The 17,731-nt window shown below is 46.0% G+C and overlaps 1 protein-coding gene across 1 annotated transcript; it reads right to left on the reverse strand.

The window, feature by feature from the left end:
- Positions 1 to 7,627: 7,627 nt before the first annotated feature.
- Positions 7,628 to 17,731, reverse strand: rexo1 (REX1, RNA exonuclease 1 homolog). The gene is made up of 16 exons (XM_076031227.1): positions 17,395 to 17,731; positions 14,608 to 16,379; positions 14,420 to 14,521; positions 13,521 to 13,725; positions 13,015 to 13,142; positions 12,785 to 12,922; positions 12,578 to 12,701; positions 11,932 to 12,057; positions 11,171 to 11,311; positions 10,966 to 11,079; positions 10,688 to 10,761; positions 10,127 to 10,237; positions 9,807 to 9,922; positions 9,447 to 9,585; positions 9,176 to 9,296; positions 7,628 to 8,697 (listed from the first exon to the last, which is right to left on the reverse strand). Exons 1-16 carry the CDS (start codon positions 17,582 to 17,584, stop codon positions 8,609 to 8,611), a joined length of 3,690 nt encoding a protein of 1,229 aa, XP_075887342.1. The 5' UTR covers positions 17,585 to 17,731; the 3' UTR covers positions 7,628 to 8,608.

The raw sequence follows: 17,731 nt of genomic DNA on the forward strand, positions 1-17,731 counted from the left end.
ATTTATGCCAAGGATCCCCCCACTATACGCGAGCGTTTCATTAAAACAATTAAAACAATGTGGTGGGCTAATCTCCGAGGCAGGACAGATTAAAATAACAGCCTTTGATTGTGCTGCTCTCTCCTTCTTCTCAGCGCTCTTTCTCCCAGACCGCAGCCTCTGTCCGGGGGAGGTGGGGGGATGGTGGGGGTGGGGGTGAGGGTCACCTCCTCCCCCTCCTCCCCCCCCTCCTCCTCCTCCTCCTCCCTGGGTTTGTTTTGCTAACAGCCGCCATATTTTGCCCATAAACTGTCACCGTGTGAAGTTAATCTGAACGCCGCTCAATGGGAACCGTCTCTTAAAATCCAGCCGAGCTAAATTAGAAGAAGTCTTCCCAGGAACCGAGGGGTGGAGCCGGGTAGCAGAGGGTGGCAGAAGTATTCACTACTTAAGTCAATTTACGGATACTTTGCGAGGGGGGGAAAGAGAACTGATTCAACTCATTTGGTTAAGTAAAAGCAAGAAAGTACAGATTCAGAAATGTACTGAAGGAAAAATAGTTTTTCTTTTTCTTTTTTTGAACCAGTGAAAGAATACGCTTGGTGGTGATTTTGGAAAAAAAAAAAAAAAAAAAGCTGTTAGTAAAAGTAGTGACCCCAAAGCCGAGGTACTCTAAACTAATCTCCCTCTAAAATATGTTCCAGTTGCATATGTAACTACACAACAGCATAGTACAAATAGCTGCACTTCCAGTGACAACAACTATGATAATAGGAGAATAACTTTGCACAGAATTTGTTTTTTTGTTTTTTTTAAACACTTTGAAATGCAAAAGTGACAGGCATGTTGTCCCGATGGAAGGCCTAGAAAGTAAATTTGCGTTCAAATGTCCGAAAAACTACTCAAGTAAAGCACAGATACCTGTAAAATCAACTTAAATACAGTAACAAAGTATATATACTTTGTTACAAAGTATATATACTTTGTTACTTCCCACCTCTGCTTAGACAAACCAAACCACGAGCAGAATGCAGCCCTTCGCCGCTGATCACACTGACCTTGACACAGCATTTATTATCCGCAGCATTATGGCCTCTGCAACCATTATAAGGTGGTGCAACTTGGGTAGAATAAAGTTTCGACATCTTAGTTTGTCAACAGTTGCTCATTCTAATACGTGATTTGGTTCCCCTTACAATGCTATCATTCTTCAAGAACTCCCAACAGGAAGTTTACTGCTTTCTGTTGTCTATGTGATTCAAACTTGTGTGTACTATTAAAACTTATGATATTCAGGATTCTTTCGAATAGAATTAAGTTTTTTTTTTTTTTTTTGTTAGACATAAACGCTGAACACAAACAGTAGTTGACAAAATAATTTCTTGAGTGAAGTGCAGCAGCTGGTGTGAAGCTTTTCACTGCGTCCCCTCTTCAAATATGCTCTGCTGTCCTAAACATGGCCTTTGGCTAGAAAACTATGAAGGTATATAAATATATGTAATCTTAGTGTTCTTTCTTGATTCACTTTTCCCACCTCTATTTTTCAAAACTGCCATGCGGTAAAAGTTTTAACGCTTCATTTTTTTTCCTCTTTCTCCCTCTATTTAAAAAAATAAATAAATATTTTTTTTAAATGAACACTTTAAAAATAGCAAACTTGTTCACAGTAACCACTCCAACTTGTTAAATATCCTAAACAAATGATCAGATGGCCAATTAACATGCTACAGGTAGGACCACATTCCTACACCCCAAGATAGTGCATTTAAAAAAAAGAAAAGAAAATCACATTATAATGGCACTGACAAAAAATAAAAAATAAGATCAGTAAAAAAAAAAATTTTTTGTCCGCTCGTTATGTCCACAGATAACCCAGACGCACTCGGTCCTCTCACACATGCAAACAATCAACAGCTCAGACTTCCAAAATATGTGAAAGTGTTTGTGCTCTTTCTTTCCCCTGTCCCCTTTTCTCCTCCTTTCGCCGTTCTTGGCTGTCAAGCTATATTAGTGTCTGATAGAAATAAGTCATTTAGAAGAGGCTCTGTCGGCCTGCCCCTCAGCTCCACTAAAAGCTCCAGGATTAGGTCCCAGAGGCTTTTGTCTCCGCAGCCCGCAGGATTAGGGGAGATTTACTGCGAGGAGAGAGGGAAAAAAAGTAGTTATTTCATGGCACTTTCATGATGAAACCTGGCCAAAGCTGTGTTGGCTGGGGGGATTAGAGGGACACAAAGAGTGTGGTTGTGTGTGACCCTCCCCATCCGAGAGCCGCTTCCACTGACTCACCATCACCCCTCCAACCCCAAGATAATTTCCCCCTTCCGAGGGCCACGCAGGCCCTCGCCCCGGTTTACCTCCTACCCCGGAGATGCCCAGGAATCAGCCCGGCACAAGATACGGCGTCTTCACTTGACTCATCAATCATCAAAATTCACACAATGTCAAGTAAGACCCCCCCACCCTCCAGAAAATTCCATAGTATACCACGCCTGCCTTTAAGCCAATCACTTTTTGTGAGTTGCGAGCGAGACACCGGCCCCGGTGCAGCAGGTTTAATCACTGAGACGTGAGTGTTTTGCATTAGGGACTTAGGTGCAGAGGTAAATGAGAAGTTAGTGGATTTGGGTCCCTCCTGTAGTGTTCAAAACCGCTTAAGGGGAGTCATCCAGCTCCTAGAGGATCCACTTACACATGCACGGATTACGGCGAATAAAAGACAAAAGGCCGAGTCACTCCGCTGACAACGGTCTCAGCGGCGAGCAGGTGAAAAGCCCTGCAGGTTTAATAACTCCTGCCACCAAGAGCGGGGGGGGGGGGGATTTAGACGGCCTTCGCCGCTCCCACCACTGTAAAATAACAACAATGTGAAGAGTCACCGCGGAAACATTCATCCCCCTCCAATGCTGTAAAATAACACCCGTGTTGTCCAAACCGTGCGCCGTCAGGCAGCAGTAAGTAAAGGACAAGGATTTGAAAAGGCACCAAAAGTTGTAAAATGCAAAACAGGAGCGTCGGTAACTGCGATTCAACATTCATGTTGTTTGCAAAAAAAAAAAACTTCCTGCCCACTCGATGCTGTCACATCACACTGGGTCCAGAAGGGAGATTCGTCGTTTAGTTCTCGCTTGGCTCGTGCTTTTAGGGTTGCCAGGTTGGGAAGAATCCTTATGATAAGGTTTCAGAAAACCCAGCAGTTTATTTATATTTTATAAAACCGTTATCCTGTATTGCCGGTATCATTTTTAAGAGCCAGAAAGTTTTCTGATAGTGTGTGATAATAAGTGGGAAAAAAAAGTAATTCAGCCCTTTGTGATGTCACAGTGTCACTGATGCTGCAGTGAGGTTAGTGACACCACCCCCGTTAGTGCCCTGTTAGGCCTTCGAGACGGGTGGAAGGTACAACAAACATCAGCTACACCCAGTGTGTCTGTGGTAGGCTGTAAACAGAGGGCTAAATACATGTTTTCGATAGTTAACGCAATGCTCCTCCACTGGAGTCACGTGTGAAAGGTAAACATATTAAAACAAGTATATTATGGGAATTAAAGATGAAATACATTGATTGAAAAATCAAATCCAGAAACACGTGAACTGAATCTTCGGGGCAGGAGAAGTCTTCACATTTGCAGCTGCAGTAAAGATTTCGGCCAATAGGGGGAGGTGAATAGGAATTGTGTTTTAACACTTGAGTCAAGCAGTGGAAAACATTTAGAGATGTTACCAACGTTTATCAGTGCTCATAGGAGGGTGAACCCAGCACATCTAGGAGCAGGCAGAAGGCCGCTGATCAGAGGGTGAAACGCTCCAAAGTGTCCCGCTTTGATAAACTGGGCGGATGCTGAAGTAAATTCAGGTGGCAGGGCAGCTAATCTTCTTCTTTTTTTATGATGTCATTGTCTTCTTCTTTGTGCCTGCGAGACGGGTTTTTGTTAATGTCCCCCTGTTAAACAGATGCTTCAGAGAGCCGGCTCCCCTGTCGTCCGTATGTTCAGGCTTTTCTTTAATTACTTATCAATAGTGGAAATTTGTATTGACAAGGGCCTGTCAGGAGGGGACCTTTGTAGTTGTCAGTTATCCCCCCACACACCGCCCCCCCCCCCCTCCTCGGACACCAACTGGATCGATCGGCATGCAAAAAAACGGGGAGGCCTTTCTCGCGGGTCGCGGTGATGGTCCGGGAGCACGGGGGCCAAAGAGAGAGAGGGGGGAGGGGGGGGGGGAGAAGCGGTTAGCAGGTTGAGGCGCTAAAGAGTTGGTCGTCGGGGTTTTGGGAGGAGGGGAAGAAGAAGCGGGATCGATGGGCCCGGCTTGGCCTTTGACCTGAGGGAGCGCAAGGGAGAGCAGGCGGCGGTTCAGTGGCTCCTCTTAAGCCCCTGTGAGTGGCTGGATCACGCTGTGAGGCCTGACACCGTCTATGACACACTCGGGGCTTAGAGCGACATTGACCTGCAAGCAAACACGCTAAGAACACACGCACATGAAGAAAAACCTCACACACACACACACGCACACACACACACACACACACACACACACACACACACACACACACACACACACACACACACACACACACAACCCTTGGCTGAGGGGGGGGTCACATTTTTTTTTTTAAGCAACAGCTTAAAAAGTGATTCATTGATTAAAAATGGAACAGCCGCCATTGCGAGAGCGAATGAGCATCTAACAACACTTTTTTTTTGTTGATCAACTTCCAATTAACTTCTTATGATCTCCTGTGCAGCCGCAGCAGCAGATCAATAACACAGAGCGGGCCCATAGCGGATCAGGCTCCTTAATTGGGCGGACGAGGGGGGGCGCTATAGATGAAAAGACGAGGGAAGAGGTTATAGGCAGCTGTGGGCGTCGCCGAGGGTCAAGGGCACCCGCAGTGGGCCTGACCGGGGGTGTGAGGGGTGAGCCCAGGACCAACAGGGAGGGAAAACAGAGCTCAGCCTGCTTAAGCCGACGTCCTTTCAGCACCGTCTTATAAGGCCCGCTGACAATGCAAACTGTGTAAACAAAGACTTTTTTTGGTCCGCTTCCAGCCGAGTTTGGGCTCCGTCCAAGACTGAGGCAAAGTGAGGTGACACGGGCGAGAACGGAGGAAGAGAACCAGCGCGGGGGGGACACACAGGCCTTCAATGGCCGAACCTGACGAGAGCATTTTGGGAACACAACTAGTTTTGTGTTTTTTTTTCCCCATTTAAATAATCAGCTTCTTTCTTCCACGTGTCACCTATTCAAGAAACAAGGGACACGAAAGTTCTCTGCTTGAAGCAAATCGTGTCCTCACACTGCGCTAGGGGTGGGCAAACTTTCTGACCGGTGGGGTCCACGGTGGGTAATAAAATGTGACAGAGGGGGCTGGAGCAGGAGCAGATGGATGCGGTGTTTTGTTGACCCACTTCTTTGGAGGAAAAATATATCATGGGACATGTAGAAAACATGTGCTTCTAGAGAAAATGAGCAAAAGCATTGCAACAAAATATCTGTCTTTGAAGCCACGTCTGCTCTTACTGAAATTACTCTTAAAATGGAAAAGAATTATTAAATACAGAGAAGAAGAAGAAGAAGAAGAAGAAGAAGAAGAAGAAGAAGAAGAAGAAGAAGAAGAAGAAGAAGAAGAAGAAGAAGAAGAAGAAGAATGTCTGTCGGTTGTCTGGATAAGTTATCAGGGAGGTGGCAGTGCCCCTTGTGACATCACAAGTGACTGGTTTTCTTGCGTCACCCCACTGAGCTATAGAGCAAAGACCTTCAAATATTCTTTGATTGAACCGGAAGTAGCAGTAGGATTGATTGGAATGTCTTTTTCTTTTCTAAAATCAACACTTTCCTTTCTAATCGCTCAGCCGGCCACTGGCTCACAGCCTCGCAGTGGTCGAGCATTTGTTTGTCGTGGCTAATGATAAAAGCCGCTCTTCATCTCCCAGCATGGGGTCTCAGTTCCAGAGGCCCCGGCTCCCCGCACCCCCCCGCCCCTCCACCGCCACCAGTGAAAGGTGATCGGGGTGAGAGGGAGAAAGAGAGGCGCTGATCGAATTTGATAATGAAGACGACCCCACTAAGCTGCTTTGCTCCACATGTTCAAAATCTCTGCTGCAAAAACACTCAATAAACACTAGGAAGCCCCCCCGCCCCCGCCTCCCCCGTGTCACTGGAACATTGTGTAGGTATTGATCCCCACTAACTGGTTCTTTTAATACCTGAAGGTCCGCGGTTCGGCCTGGGGAAATGCATCCTGACATGTGACGGGGAGAAGCTTAACAGGCAAACGCACTGAAGAAAGGATGGGCCTCCCAGTTTAGCATTTCGCTTTCCAATTTTTTTTTCTTCTTCTTCTTCTTCCCGATTTACACATCTGCTCAGGAAAAAGGAGAATTACGGCCGCTGCACCTGCTGTTAGAGGGACATATAGACAGCAAGAGGCCCGGCACAGTACGGAGAAGAAGCTGTCACACTGTCAAAAACTATTTGTGCAGCAGAGGTGGAAGAAGCACTCGGGTCTGTTGCTCGAGCACAGTAGGGGTGAAACACTGCAGGAGACAAAGAAACATGAATCAATCAACCTCCATTAATGACTTTAAGCATTTTCAACTTTGTTTTGTATTTCAAACCCCATTAGCCACACTTTTTTTTTTGTCCTACTGACGCTCTAAAACGGAAACTCTTGTAACTAGAAATGTTCTATTTCTATCCAACAGCTTCAGCTTTTTAGCAAAATCCTATTGGAAGTAAGAAAAATGACATCAAAGTTTACATTATGAATTTCTCCTTGCACTTTTAGATGTCTGTCGTCTGTCGAAAAGTTTTGCTTGCTCCCCTTTAAAAAAAAAAGAAAAAAAAGAAAAAGCGTTCTAAAACGCACAATTCTGAAAACCACCGATGTCACAAAGGGCACAGTGAGACCTACAGGTCACCAGTAAATAAGCTGTAGATCTACAGAAGCTGTTGCAAAATGTATCACTGATGGTTCAAGGCAGGTCAACCGAGTTGAGAACAAATGTCTAAAAATGGGAATTGTGAAATCTCAAGTCTAATGGGAGCTTGAAGTCAGAGGGGGGCTCTCACAACCAACATTAAACTAAATGACAGACTTTCCATTTGTCTCACCTTGTAATGTGAGCGCTTTAAAAAAAAATGAACATAGATTTAAGTCCAGTCGTCGTCCTTTTACGACCCTATGAAAACTTCAACTCCAGCTGCGCTTCAGAACGCCTTCATCTTAAACACTGTCATAACACGTTTTACTGCGTGGGTAAATAGGGGTTCTTCCTAACCAATGTGACGGTGTGTCATTTGGAGGGAACACATGGAGCAACACCTTTTTTTTTTTCTTTTTTTTTTCATTTATACATTTTAATAGAAAAAGATAAACAACCAAAAGTTAACAAATATAAAGGAAACGGCGTATTTACAGCACTTGCGTGTCTCTTCAGTCCTTTTCAACGCAGAACAAGCACAGCTATTCTCCGACTATTAACTTTGTGTTTCCTGCCTTACAAACAGACAGACAAGGTCAGACACTGAACTCAATCTGATTTTGTCCAAATGACAGAAATGACCTCTACTGTCATTCACAATGACACCTGCTATTTTAGATCATGCAGTGTACGTGTACGTGTACGTGTACGTGACGCACACACACACACACACACACACACACACACACACACACACACACACACACACACACACACACACACACACACACACACACACACACACACACACACACACACACACCGCTGTGGGTATCGTCAAATTATTCTTATTTTGTTACACCTACTCTACGACATACAGTAAGATGTTCCACCAACTATACCAGACAGGGTAGCAGCAGAGACATTTCCGCCGAGGGTATTTAATATCAAGTATTATAGGATTAGTTTGGCTCAAGAGACAGCCAACAGTTTTGATACCATCTGCAGCATCAACACAGCGTCAGTGACAGGAAACCAGGTGCAAAGTTAAAAAAATAATAATAATAATAATAATGATAATAAAATTTAAACAAAAAAAACGAAACCCAAGTGCATTTAGAAAAGCAACGTCTAACAGACTAAGACATGATGCACTCAAGTATAACTAACATGTCGCTCGTTAAGGAAGTGAATGCTTTTAGAACACAGATGAGGTACTCAGGCTTGGGCCCTGTAATACAAGAGCATTTTTATAGTGCAATATAGGCTAATGATACAGCCTGGCATGAATAAACATATAAATAATAATAATTATTGTACAGCTGACAATGCCCTGGCAACAAAGGTTTAGTTCAGAAACGGTTCGGTGCCTTTAATGGCACAGCTAAAAAAAAAGAAGAAGAAAGAAACAGTCAAATTAAAAGAAAAGGAAAGCATATATATTAGCATTGACGTTGAACAGAAGAAAGAAATGAAACACTGTCAATCTGGGCTCCTATTGCTTTTGAAGAGACTGGTGGTTCCGTTCAGTCCGACAGGCAGCAACAATGACGGGCTTCTCACAGGCTTTGTGTGCTGAAAGCTTGACTCTAACCTCAACTCCTCCTCCTCCCCATTCCTCACCGTACACACACTCACATCCGCAGGCTTCCTTCCTGTCTGAGCAGGAAGTTCAGAGGAGGGAAGTGGAGCAGTGGGGTCAGAGGTCATCTTTTCACCTTTGCATCCTCCTTGATTTTCCAAATCATCAGCTCCATGCAGGCGGATGCATCTTCGCTGGAGTCGTGACCCTCCACTGAAAGACACACACGGAAGAATTTGCCGTTTGTTCCCAGTGACGACTCGGCGAAGAGCGGCAAAGAGGCATCGCGGATCATTTGGATGAACACTAACGTTACTTTGTGTTGATGACACCGTCTAAAAATTTCCCAAAGAATTCAGTGTTTATGCTGCACAGTAAAGAAAGGTTGGGGGGGGGGGGGGGGGGAAAGACAGGAGGACATAAAACGTGTGGATCGCTGTCGCTGCTCGTGAGTGACATCTGCAGGTCACACGGCAGTAGTGCAGCCAAGTGACGTTATTTAGCGACTCTTTGTATCGCTGCTTCTTTTATTTTGTATTACATATTCCATTTTTGGAACACATTTTTTAAGCCTGACATTTTACTTGACAGCCTCCTCAGGTTTAGTGTGCAACAGTGAGTCACACCTTCCTGATCCCGATGCAAAGAAAGCTTTTGAAAAGCAGCAGCTGTGTGCAAGCCACTTTCTCACCGTTGTCCTGGATGATCCGTTTGAGGTGGTCGCCGATCAGGTTCTTCAAGGCACGTTTGTAGGGCAAACCGAGTCGGTGAGGGAACACGATGGCCGTGTCCACGACTGTGCTGTGAATGAGCTGCAGCGACGGAGAAAACACTGCATCACGCCTTTGTTTTTTCACTGAAACAATAAACTTCACGGCTGAGCAGGGAAGTAATAGAAATGAATACAGAGCTTCCCCACATTTTGATTGTGTAATTCTGCAATTTATTTAAAGCCACGTTACCTTCAGAGCGAGCAGGTCGCTCTCCAGGCTGTGTCCGATGAGGATGGTCTCAGCGCTGAACATGCTGAGCAGCACAGCCTGGACGTCTCGGAGGCTGATGGTCACGTTCTCCAAATCCTCTTCGGTCACACCAGAGAATCTACGAGGTACATGCAATGCGTTTTTAAATTCAACTTTCCGTTTCAAAAGTTGAAAGGAAATTACGATTAAAGTTTGGGCTCAGCTGGAATCACGTCGACAAACCGCTGAAGGGAGAATTTTCTTAAAAATTAAATCGTAAAAAGGAGGTTCATCTTTTCATTGTGTCACATTAATGAGGAAATAAAATGTCAAGGCAGGGGAACGGAGTCTCACACTCACCGGGTGTTGTAGTCAACCACTTTGCTCTCAGGTTTGACAAAAGTGTCGTAGACGACTTTCATCTCAGAGTCGATGACCGTTACCCTGGTCAGCTCCAGGCCTTGTTTTGTGTAACACTAAACCAGGTAAGAGAGACTTTTAAAATAAATATCCCTGTGCTACTAAAGCATCGCACAATCACAAAACAACAGTAAAAGTAATACATCCTCTTGCTTCTGTTGACACACACAAAAAAAAAAAAATCTACCACAAAAAGAATGATGGCTTAATTCTGCACTTACAACATTGTTCTCTAGTGAGCAAAAACCTGTGGAACTCACCATCTCACAGTCCAGAGCAAACATGCCTCCGTTGCCGTGAGGCGGGAGCATTTTACTGAACGTCGTGACAAAGCCGTCCAGTGACTCTTTACGTCCGTCCTGAACGTGTTGCTGGAAGTGAACGAGAGGTCTGGAGTCAGTGTGTGTTAAACAACCAGTAGCAGAAAACTGTGAAAATCATCAGACACATTAGATAAGAAGAATTGAATGAACACAAAAAAGTGTCGAGATAACGTTAAAAAATGATCATCAGCCTGCTGCCAGCCTTGTGTTGCACTTCAAATGACAAAAATCAATAAATAGCTTTTATTACAAAAGGAATGAGTTGTGTGAGGAAGGCACATGAGACCTTTAAAAACTACCCCAAGTGAATTTGCTGTGGCGACCCCTGGAGGGGAGAACTGAAAGCAATCTTTGGGCACTATTTTTTTATTTCATCTAAATTCTTTTTGTTCGTTTGTTTTGTTTTTTTTTGCTAAAAAAAAATCCCAACCACGACCACATAAGTGACTTTTTTTTCATCATTTAAAGGAGAGACCTGTAGACTAACAGCTGCGATACCTTGCATACTTGACAACCTGGCGTACCCACACCTGCAGCACAGCAGCTGTAGTTTGTTTCCCAGCCTCCAACGACTGTCGACAGGAGGCAGGCGGAGACGGGAGGGGGTGGAGGAGACGGATGGGGAGAAATGGTGGGAAAAGAAAGTTGGAGTGAGTGCGAGAGAGCAGGATAGATTTGATGATTTATGTTAGAAGACAAAAGAAGCACTGCAGGTACACCAACTGATGCTCATGTTTAATACTGATTTTTCAACAAAAAATTGATAACGATGTAACCTTTGTGTTTTCTCAATCGCCCCCAGTGAAAGCTGCACTCCTCTTTCCGGACACAGCTGCCTTTGATGTTGATCTTATACTCGGCTCCGCACCGGCAGCACACCTTGTTCAGTGCTGCAGGGGGACAGGAGAGTGCGCACAAGTTAGACCCACAACCGGCAAACGGCATCGCGCTGGACATTTAACATAGAAGGGTGAAGGTCACCGTCTGTATTGGCTTTTTTGGGCGGGAGGTTGTGTATGACGGCTCTCCCGGCCGCCTCCGGGTTTGTTCTGGGGTATCCGTGCTCCTGGAGCTGCTCCTCCGTCATCATGTACCCCTGCAGTTTTCTGTACAGTACGGATCCTACAATGGAAAGGGGGGGCGGGGGGGAACAAGATACATAAAACCTCACAGCATGTACAGCGTTTTTTTTCCCCCCCAATAGAATATGAATTGAAAATACTTTATGAAAAAAAGGAACTCCTTAAATAGCGTGTCATTGCTACGGTTTCTTTCTATTACAATAGCACAGCACACCTCTGCTATTATCTAACACTGGAGGTGAGCTGCAATGGCACTACAAAAAGGCTCTCTCTGCCATGTTTCCTCTGGCATCCGGTCATGAGGCAGCGTGCTTACAGTAAACAGCAGCTAGAGGCCATCTCATGAGTCCCACTGGCATTGCATTTCAACGGCTGTCCACGTTAAATGAGGTTCTCTATTGTTATTATACAGTGAATTGTGTGTGTGTGTGTGTGTGTGTGTGTGTGTGTGTGTGTGTGAGATCAGAATGGAAAGGCGATTCTGAGCCTGTGCAACTGATAGCAACTCAAAACTATTTGGAGCAAAGAAAAAAAAAAAAACACCCCAAAACAAAACATAAAAGTCACCGCACACGCTACACACCAAATGTGGCCTGAAACCTGATACTTTTCTGCAGCGACGGCCTCCGCACAGCTCGAGAGAGTCAACTTGTCTCATACCAGTGAGTTTCTCCTCCTGCTGTTTTCCCATCCTGTTGACGGTGAAGCTGGTTTTCGCAGCGAGCCGCCCCCCCAGGACGCCCTGGTGGGACTGAGCCTTCATGTTAGCAACTGAGCTGGAGCCCTCTGGTGGGGGGAGGAGGGCAGGGGGGGAGAGAAGTGGCATAAAGTGACGTAATTCAGATTGTGTTCCTCATGTCTTTGATTTTGAATGGATTCATATCTTTCTTTTAAACAGACATGTCTGTTTAAAAGAAAGATATGGTTTTTCAGACGTATGTATGTCGCAAGAGTGTCGTGGTCACCGGACGTTTTTTTTTTTTTTTTTTTTTTACAAGTGAACAAAGAGAAAAAATAGAACAGCAACTCATGACAGCAAACAACATCGAAGTGGGGTCTCAAGGGACGAGATTTTACCAGAATTACAGCTTATGCCCCACACCATTCAATAGAAGCACCTGCAAATTGCAATTGTACTTTGTCGGAATTTTAGAATTATCGCTTTTATTTTGCGAAAAAAAAAACTGTAATCGAAACGCAGCAAGAGACACCATTTGGAAAAGGTGTGAATGTGCTTGTTTGATGTCAACACGCAAATGTAAATCGTTATCTTCACACGTTCCCCTGCGTTAACGATGAGACATACTGGTGGCGGGCGGCGCCGAGGAGCTGCTCTTGCTGCGGAGCTTCTTCAGCGTGTTGACGGCCACGTTGAGGTAGATGTTCTTGCTGCTACTGCGCTCGTACACCAGCTTCTCCTCCTCGAGGGCCTGAAACCGTCACACATCGGTCGGTGAGGGAGGGTTGGGATCGGAGCCCAGCGACAGTGCGCGGCGGTGCGGGTCGGTCCTACCAGCTGAAAGGCGTCTTTCTCCGAGGGGCAAAACTTGAGACACTCTTCGATGAAGGTTTCGAGGTAGCGCTGGCGGACGTTGGTGGGAACTTTGGCCCCGAACTCGGTGGGGATGATGGGCCGCTTCAGGAAGCCGCCCTGCAGAGACGGCGACGGGGGCGTGAACGATGTGGGCGGGTTGAGGGTGGGGTGGGGGTGGGGGGTCAAGCGTCGGCTCAGCGGTGGGTTACCTTGGCGGTGGGGGTGTGCGCCACCCTCTTCTGCGTGACGGTGGTGGTGGTCTTCGACATCATGCCGACGTAGGTTTGGGCTTTGACAGCAGGGAGACTCTGGCTGGGCGACGACACTCGGCTGGTGTCTGCTTGGACAGGTCAGACAACTTCAATGGTACAAAGTTACAAAATATTTCTACTGTTCCCTGCAATATTTCCGTTAATTAATCAATTTATATCTAATTCTTTATATTAATACCCCCAAAAAGCCACTTCTGCGAGTGCATAATTCTACTCAAAATGTTTGCTCCCCAAAACGCACCGCTGTGCAATTTGAGAAATGACAATAAAAGGAAGTCTTAGTCCAAGTTCTCTGAATTCTATGAATTGTTAACAGAGAACTCAGCTGGAGCCCAAAGTGGCAGTGACTTCGGATGGAAGAGACGTTGAGGAAATGTCAAGCCCTTGAAAAACAAGCAACATTGCGACAGCAGACTGTGGCGTTGGCCCGCAGGCTTCCTCACTCATTGCGGAGGGTGTTGTCCGTGGGTTGGGACGGTGTGCGATCCTCTTCCTCTCTCCGGACGAGCCGGCGCCGGAGCTCTTTGGACTCTCGGCAGGCGCGAGCTGAGCCGCTTGCTGCTGCGCCATCATCATACGCTGGTAACACACCTCCTGGGCGCTGAGTCGCCGGTGCGGCACGTCCACGGGTTTCGAAGACGTGCGACCCTGATGGAGATGGTAGCGCAATGGCTTGATTAGCCCCGTGTTTGCTGCAGGACTCTTGAAGAAGGAGCCGACTATCACGAGTGAACTTGTGTGAACCAGTGACTTCATCTTGTTTTTCAGACATGTTTGAGCCTGCAGTGCTGACTTGGGTCATAACGAACAAGAGGGATGGACTGATATTAAATTAGAGCCAGATAACAAAAAAGATTGAGCGCTGCGCAGGGAAATGTGCAGGGTCCCAACCCAGTCGGCCCAGTCGGCCCAGATTACATATTACTTATGTAACAATGTGCTCCTGGGTTTAACGGAGCTCTTTGTCCCAGTTTGACTGGTAGGAGGGAAGAAAATAAAAGAAAGCTCTGTGTGTGTGTGTGTGTGTGTGTGTGTGTGTGTGTGTGTGTGTGTGTGTGTGTGTGTGTGTGTTCATCTAACGCGACTTCTTTATTTTGGAAGGGAAAAAAAGTACATTTCTCTTCAGGGGGGCGACAATAACTGTGCCTCCAGATCCAAACTTGTTGGGCTACTGGGCTCTCTTGTGTTGACATGATAGCAGTGCGGTTCTTTCACACTAATGTGCAAATACATCGGTTATGAAATGATAATGTGCCCTGACTTGCTGCATCTTGGTACAGGGTTCATGTGCTAATGGTAGGCTAGGCTAGGCTAGGCTAGGCTAGGCTAGGAGAATGCTTACATTTCCTTTGGCAACAAAGTGAGACACTCTCTTCTTTTGTCCGGGGAACAGGGTGGTTAAAGTGCTCTCTGTGCTTTTCTCCTCCTCTGCTTCCCTCGCGGGCTGTGAGGAGAAGATTTATTCAACGTGTGAATGTGACTTTACAATTCAAATGGTATGCAAAGAAATAAAAAATAAAAATCTGATACCTGTTTAGCTTGCCTTCCCTTGTCTTCCTTCTTTACATCCTTGGACTCGTTGAAGATCCGCAAGCACTCCTCCATGGGGTCCGAGTCCAGGTCGAAGTCGTCCTGGAAAACCGAGTAGTCCATCCCGGCGCCGGCGTCCTCCTTCTTTCCCACCGCCCTGGCCTCCACGACGTGGTCACTCTCGTCGTCAGAGGAGGACGGCGTCAGCTCCGACGCTTTCCTCTTACTGGAGCGCCCCGTGTTCAGGGGAGACTTTGTAATCAACACCACGTCCTGCTCCTCGTCCTCATCTACTTCGAGTGGTTCCACCTCGTCTGGGCTCTCATCCCCAAACAGGTCCGCGTGGCTCAGACTTCGACTCGAATGTTTGCTCTTGGGTCTTTTCCCGTTGGATGAGCGGACGACGCTTTGCCTCGCTTTGTCTTTGCTCTTGGCAGAGTGCATTTTCTTAATGTCCTTTTCTCTTCTGTCACCATCAAGTGTGCCATTTTTAAAGTTCTTCACCTTGCTGGAATCCTTTTCCTTGTCAGATATTTTAGCCTTCTTACCTTCCCTTGCACCATCTACTGTATTTCTGCTAACTTTACTGGAGTCTGTTCGAACCTTTTCTGCAGATTTGAGCCGAGCGTCGCCTCTCTTTTCATCTCTGCCTTCCCTCTGAGCCTTGTCCCTGTTTTTAACGTCCTCTCGTCTCACATGACTCTTGCCGTCTTTCTTTGCGGAAAGCTGGTTTGAGTTTTTTAACGACCCTTTGTCCTTAGCGCTGACACTTTTGATACTACTGCCTTTTTTGCTTATGTCCTTATCAACTTTATGCAGTCGTTCCGACTTGCCATTTTTTTCATGACTACTTTGACTAGCCATTCTCTTTTTATCTGTGCTGTCCTTACGTTTGAGTGCGTCCTGGAAATCCAAATCTTCTGGCAGGTCCAGTTCAGTTCTCTCAGTCCTCTCCAGTCTCCCGTTTCCCCCTACGTCCTGGAGTGTTCCACTATTTTCCTTTCTCTGCTGCAGATTACTGAGGGATGTTGGTCGGTACTCCGTCCCGGAGCTCTCCCCATCGGAGTCAGAGATTGTATACTTTTTGTAGTCAATCTCCTGCTGCCGGGGCTTTTTCACTGCTACTACGTACTCCTCGGTGGCTATATTTGATCTTGGCGGTTTGCACTTCTTGCCCTCGTCCGCCTTAACACCTTGCGAGACCTTGTCCCTCTTGCTTTTCGCTGCGATTCCTGCCGTGTAGTTGGACAGTGGGTCATACTCCATGTCTGTGGATGGTTTTGAATTGTCCACGGTGTATTTACATTTGGAGATGGATGTGCTGTTCGAGTACTTAGGGCTGGGGGGAGGAGAAGGGAGTTGATCAACGGGTGTCCGCGATGAAGGTTTTTTCAACAAAGTGGGGACATATTCCATAGAGTTACTATTGCTCCCAAGGTCACATGAATCCAAGGTGTACTTGCTGCAGCCAGGGGTGGGGCTATAATCATCCGATGTCATCTGATAACTCCCAGGGTCGTATGCCTTATGCGTAGGTACTGCCTTACTTTTGACAGTTTCAGACGAGGGCGGACATGTTCTCTCAGTGGGGTTGTAGGGTTCGTCCCCGATCCGTGACAGTTTCCTCTTCTCCCTCTCCACTTCACTGCGGACCTCCTCGATGGCCTTGTTGACCATCTCCAACGCCCCGGTGAGGTCCCCCGATCCCGGCTTTCCATTCTCCTCCGCCTGAGGCTTCACAACACCTGGGTTGAAGGGGTCATAACCTTGTTCTGCGAGGACAACCCACAGAAATATTGTGTTAGCAAAGCATTTTGACAGCCACCAGTCTGGTTTGCAGCAGCAGAACGACATTATCCATGGCCATGATGTGGTTTGTCTGTATTGCATCAGTTTCTTAGGCACTCAGATTTAAAAAAAAAAACTCAGAAGTGCTGCATTGGGTAACAATGTTTCAGTGACAGAAGGCCTCATTACCTGTTGTAATGCCAGAACGATAACACTCAATTTTGTTAGGTATCCAATCAGTTTCATGCACAAACAGCATTTGCATGTGCAAACTCAAACTTTATCAACTACAACCAATCACACTCTTGATTAAAATAAACAACACAAACAAATACAACAGGTTTTGTTTCCTTTACTCGAGCACTTTGTTCTAGGGCTGATCAAGTAGAGAATTACAAACAACAACTGCTAAAACCAGTGACAGCGTTTACTACCTCAGGTATTAACAACTCCGCTGTCGATTTAAAAAAAGAATAATGATTCAGTGTAAATTTAACCTAACTGGAAAATGCCACAAGTATTATTAATAACAGTGTCCCCTGCTTTACTTGTTGTGGACACCACTGTTGGCCTGCTGATATTTAACTATTTCCCCCTAAAGCTGAATACACAACACTAGCGTTTTTGTTTCCTTGAGATCTTTGTCTTTATTAAAGGATGTTCCAAAATCATGTTTTCTTCCTCTGAGATCCTGTATGTCAAATATTTCCCTTTTCTACACACCCACACACACACACACACACGCACACACAAAAACATGTCTATAGAGAAGACACAGGAAACAGCTTTATCTATTGAAGTTATTCAACGACAATAAAAGAACAGGAAGAAGAAGAAAGAAAGAAAAAAACAGTTTCGACTCATTCGCGCCGCTGAGTGTCCACGCCACATTTGCCTTTTACGGTTAGCTTCGCTGCGGGCGATGACATTGACGGCCAAAAATAAATAAAAACAAACCCATGACACGGTATATAACCGAATAGTCAAAGTGCTCTGTACCGTTCTGTGCTGCCTGGAGGTCTTTTTGCTTTTTGACATCAGCCTGAGCTCCGTAGGACAGCCGCCGGTGGTGACTGTGCCTGAAGTGACAGTACGGTCTGTTGCACCCATTTCTGCCGTCTTTGCCCTGGCCGTGTTCCGTGTAAAACGGACAGTCAATTCCCCGAAAGAAGCCGGTGTTTCTTATCATTATCCCTGGACTTCTCTCTCATTCCCGCCCGAACACGCTGCTCTGTCGCTGAACGTGGTTTTAGTTAGTACTTTTGGGAGCTTGTCAGAGCGTCGAAACAATAACAACGTTCCTACGGCGCCATGTTGGATTGGTCGGAAGAACGAA

This window comes from Nelusetta ayraudi, unplaced genomic scaffold (assembly GCF_046127955.1).
Source record: "Nelusetta ayraudi isolate G7.1 ecotype Tasmania unplaced genomic scaffold, CSIRO-AGI_Nayr_v1 ptg000032l, whole genome shotgun sequence".
Taxonomy (NCBI): Eukaryota; Metazoa; Chordata; class Actinopteri; order Tetraodontiformes; family Monacanthidae; genus Nelusetta; species Nelusetta ayraudi.

What these genes read in the sequence shown, in the direction of transcription:
- rexo1 (XM_076031227.1), bottom strand. Translation starts at nt 17,584, where the DNA reads ATGATAAGAAACACCGGCTTCTTTCGGGGAATTGACTGTCCGTTTTAC. An exon ending in ACTTTGTTGCCAAAGGAAAT is followed by an intron (nt 13,726 to 14,419) that starts GTAAGCATTCTC and finishes CATCTCCATCAG; the next exon opens with GGTCGCACGTCTTCGAAACC. An exon ending in CAGGTTGTCAAGTATGCAAG is followed by an intron (nt 10,238 to 10,687) that starts GTATCGCAGCTG and finishes GTTCACTTCCAG; the next exon opens with CAACACGTTCAGGACGGACG.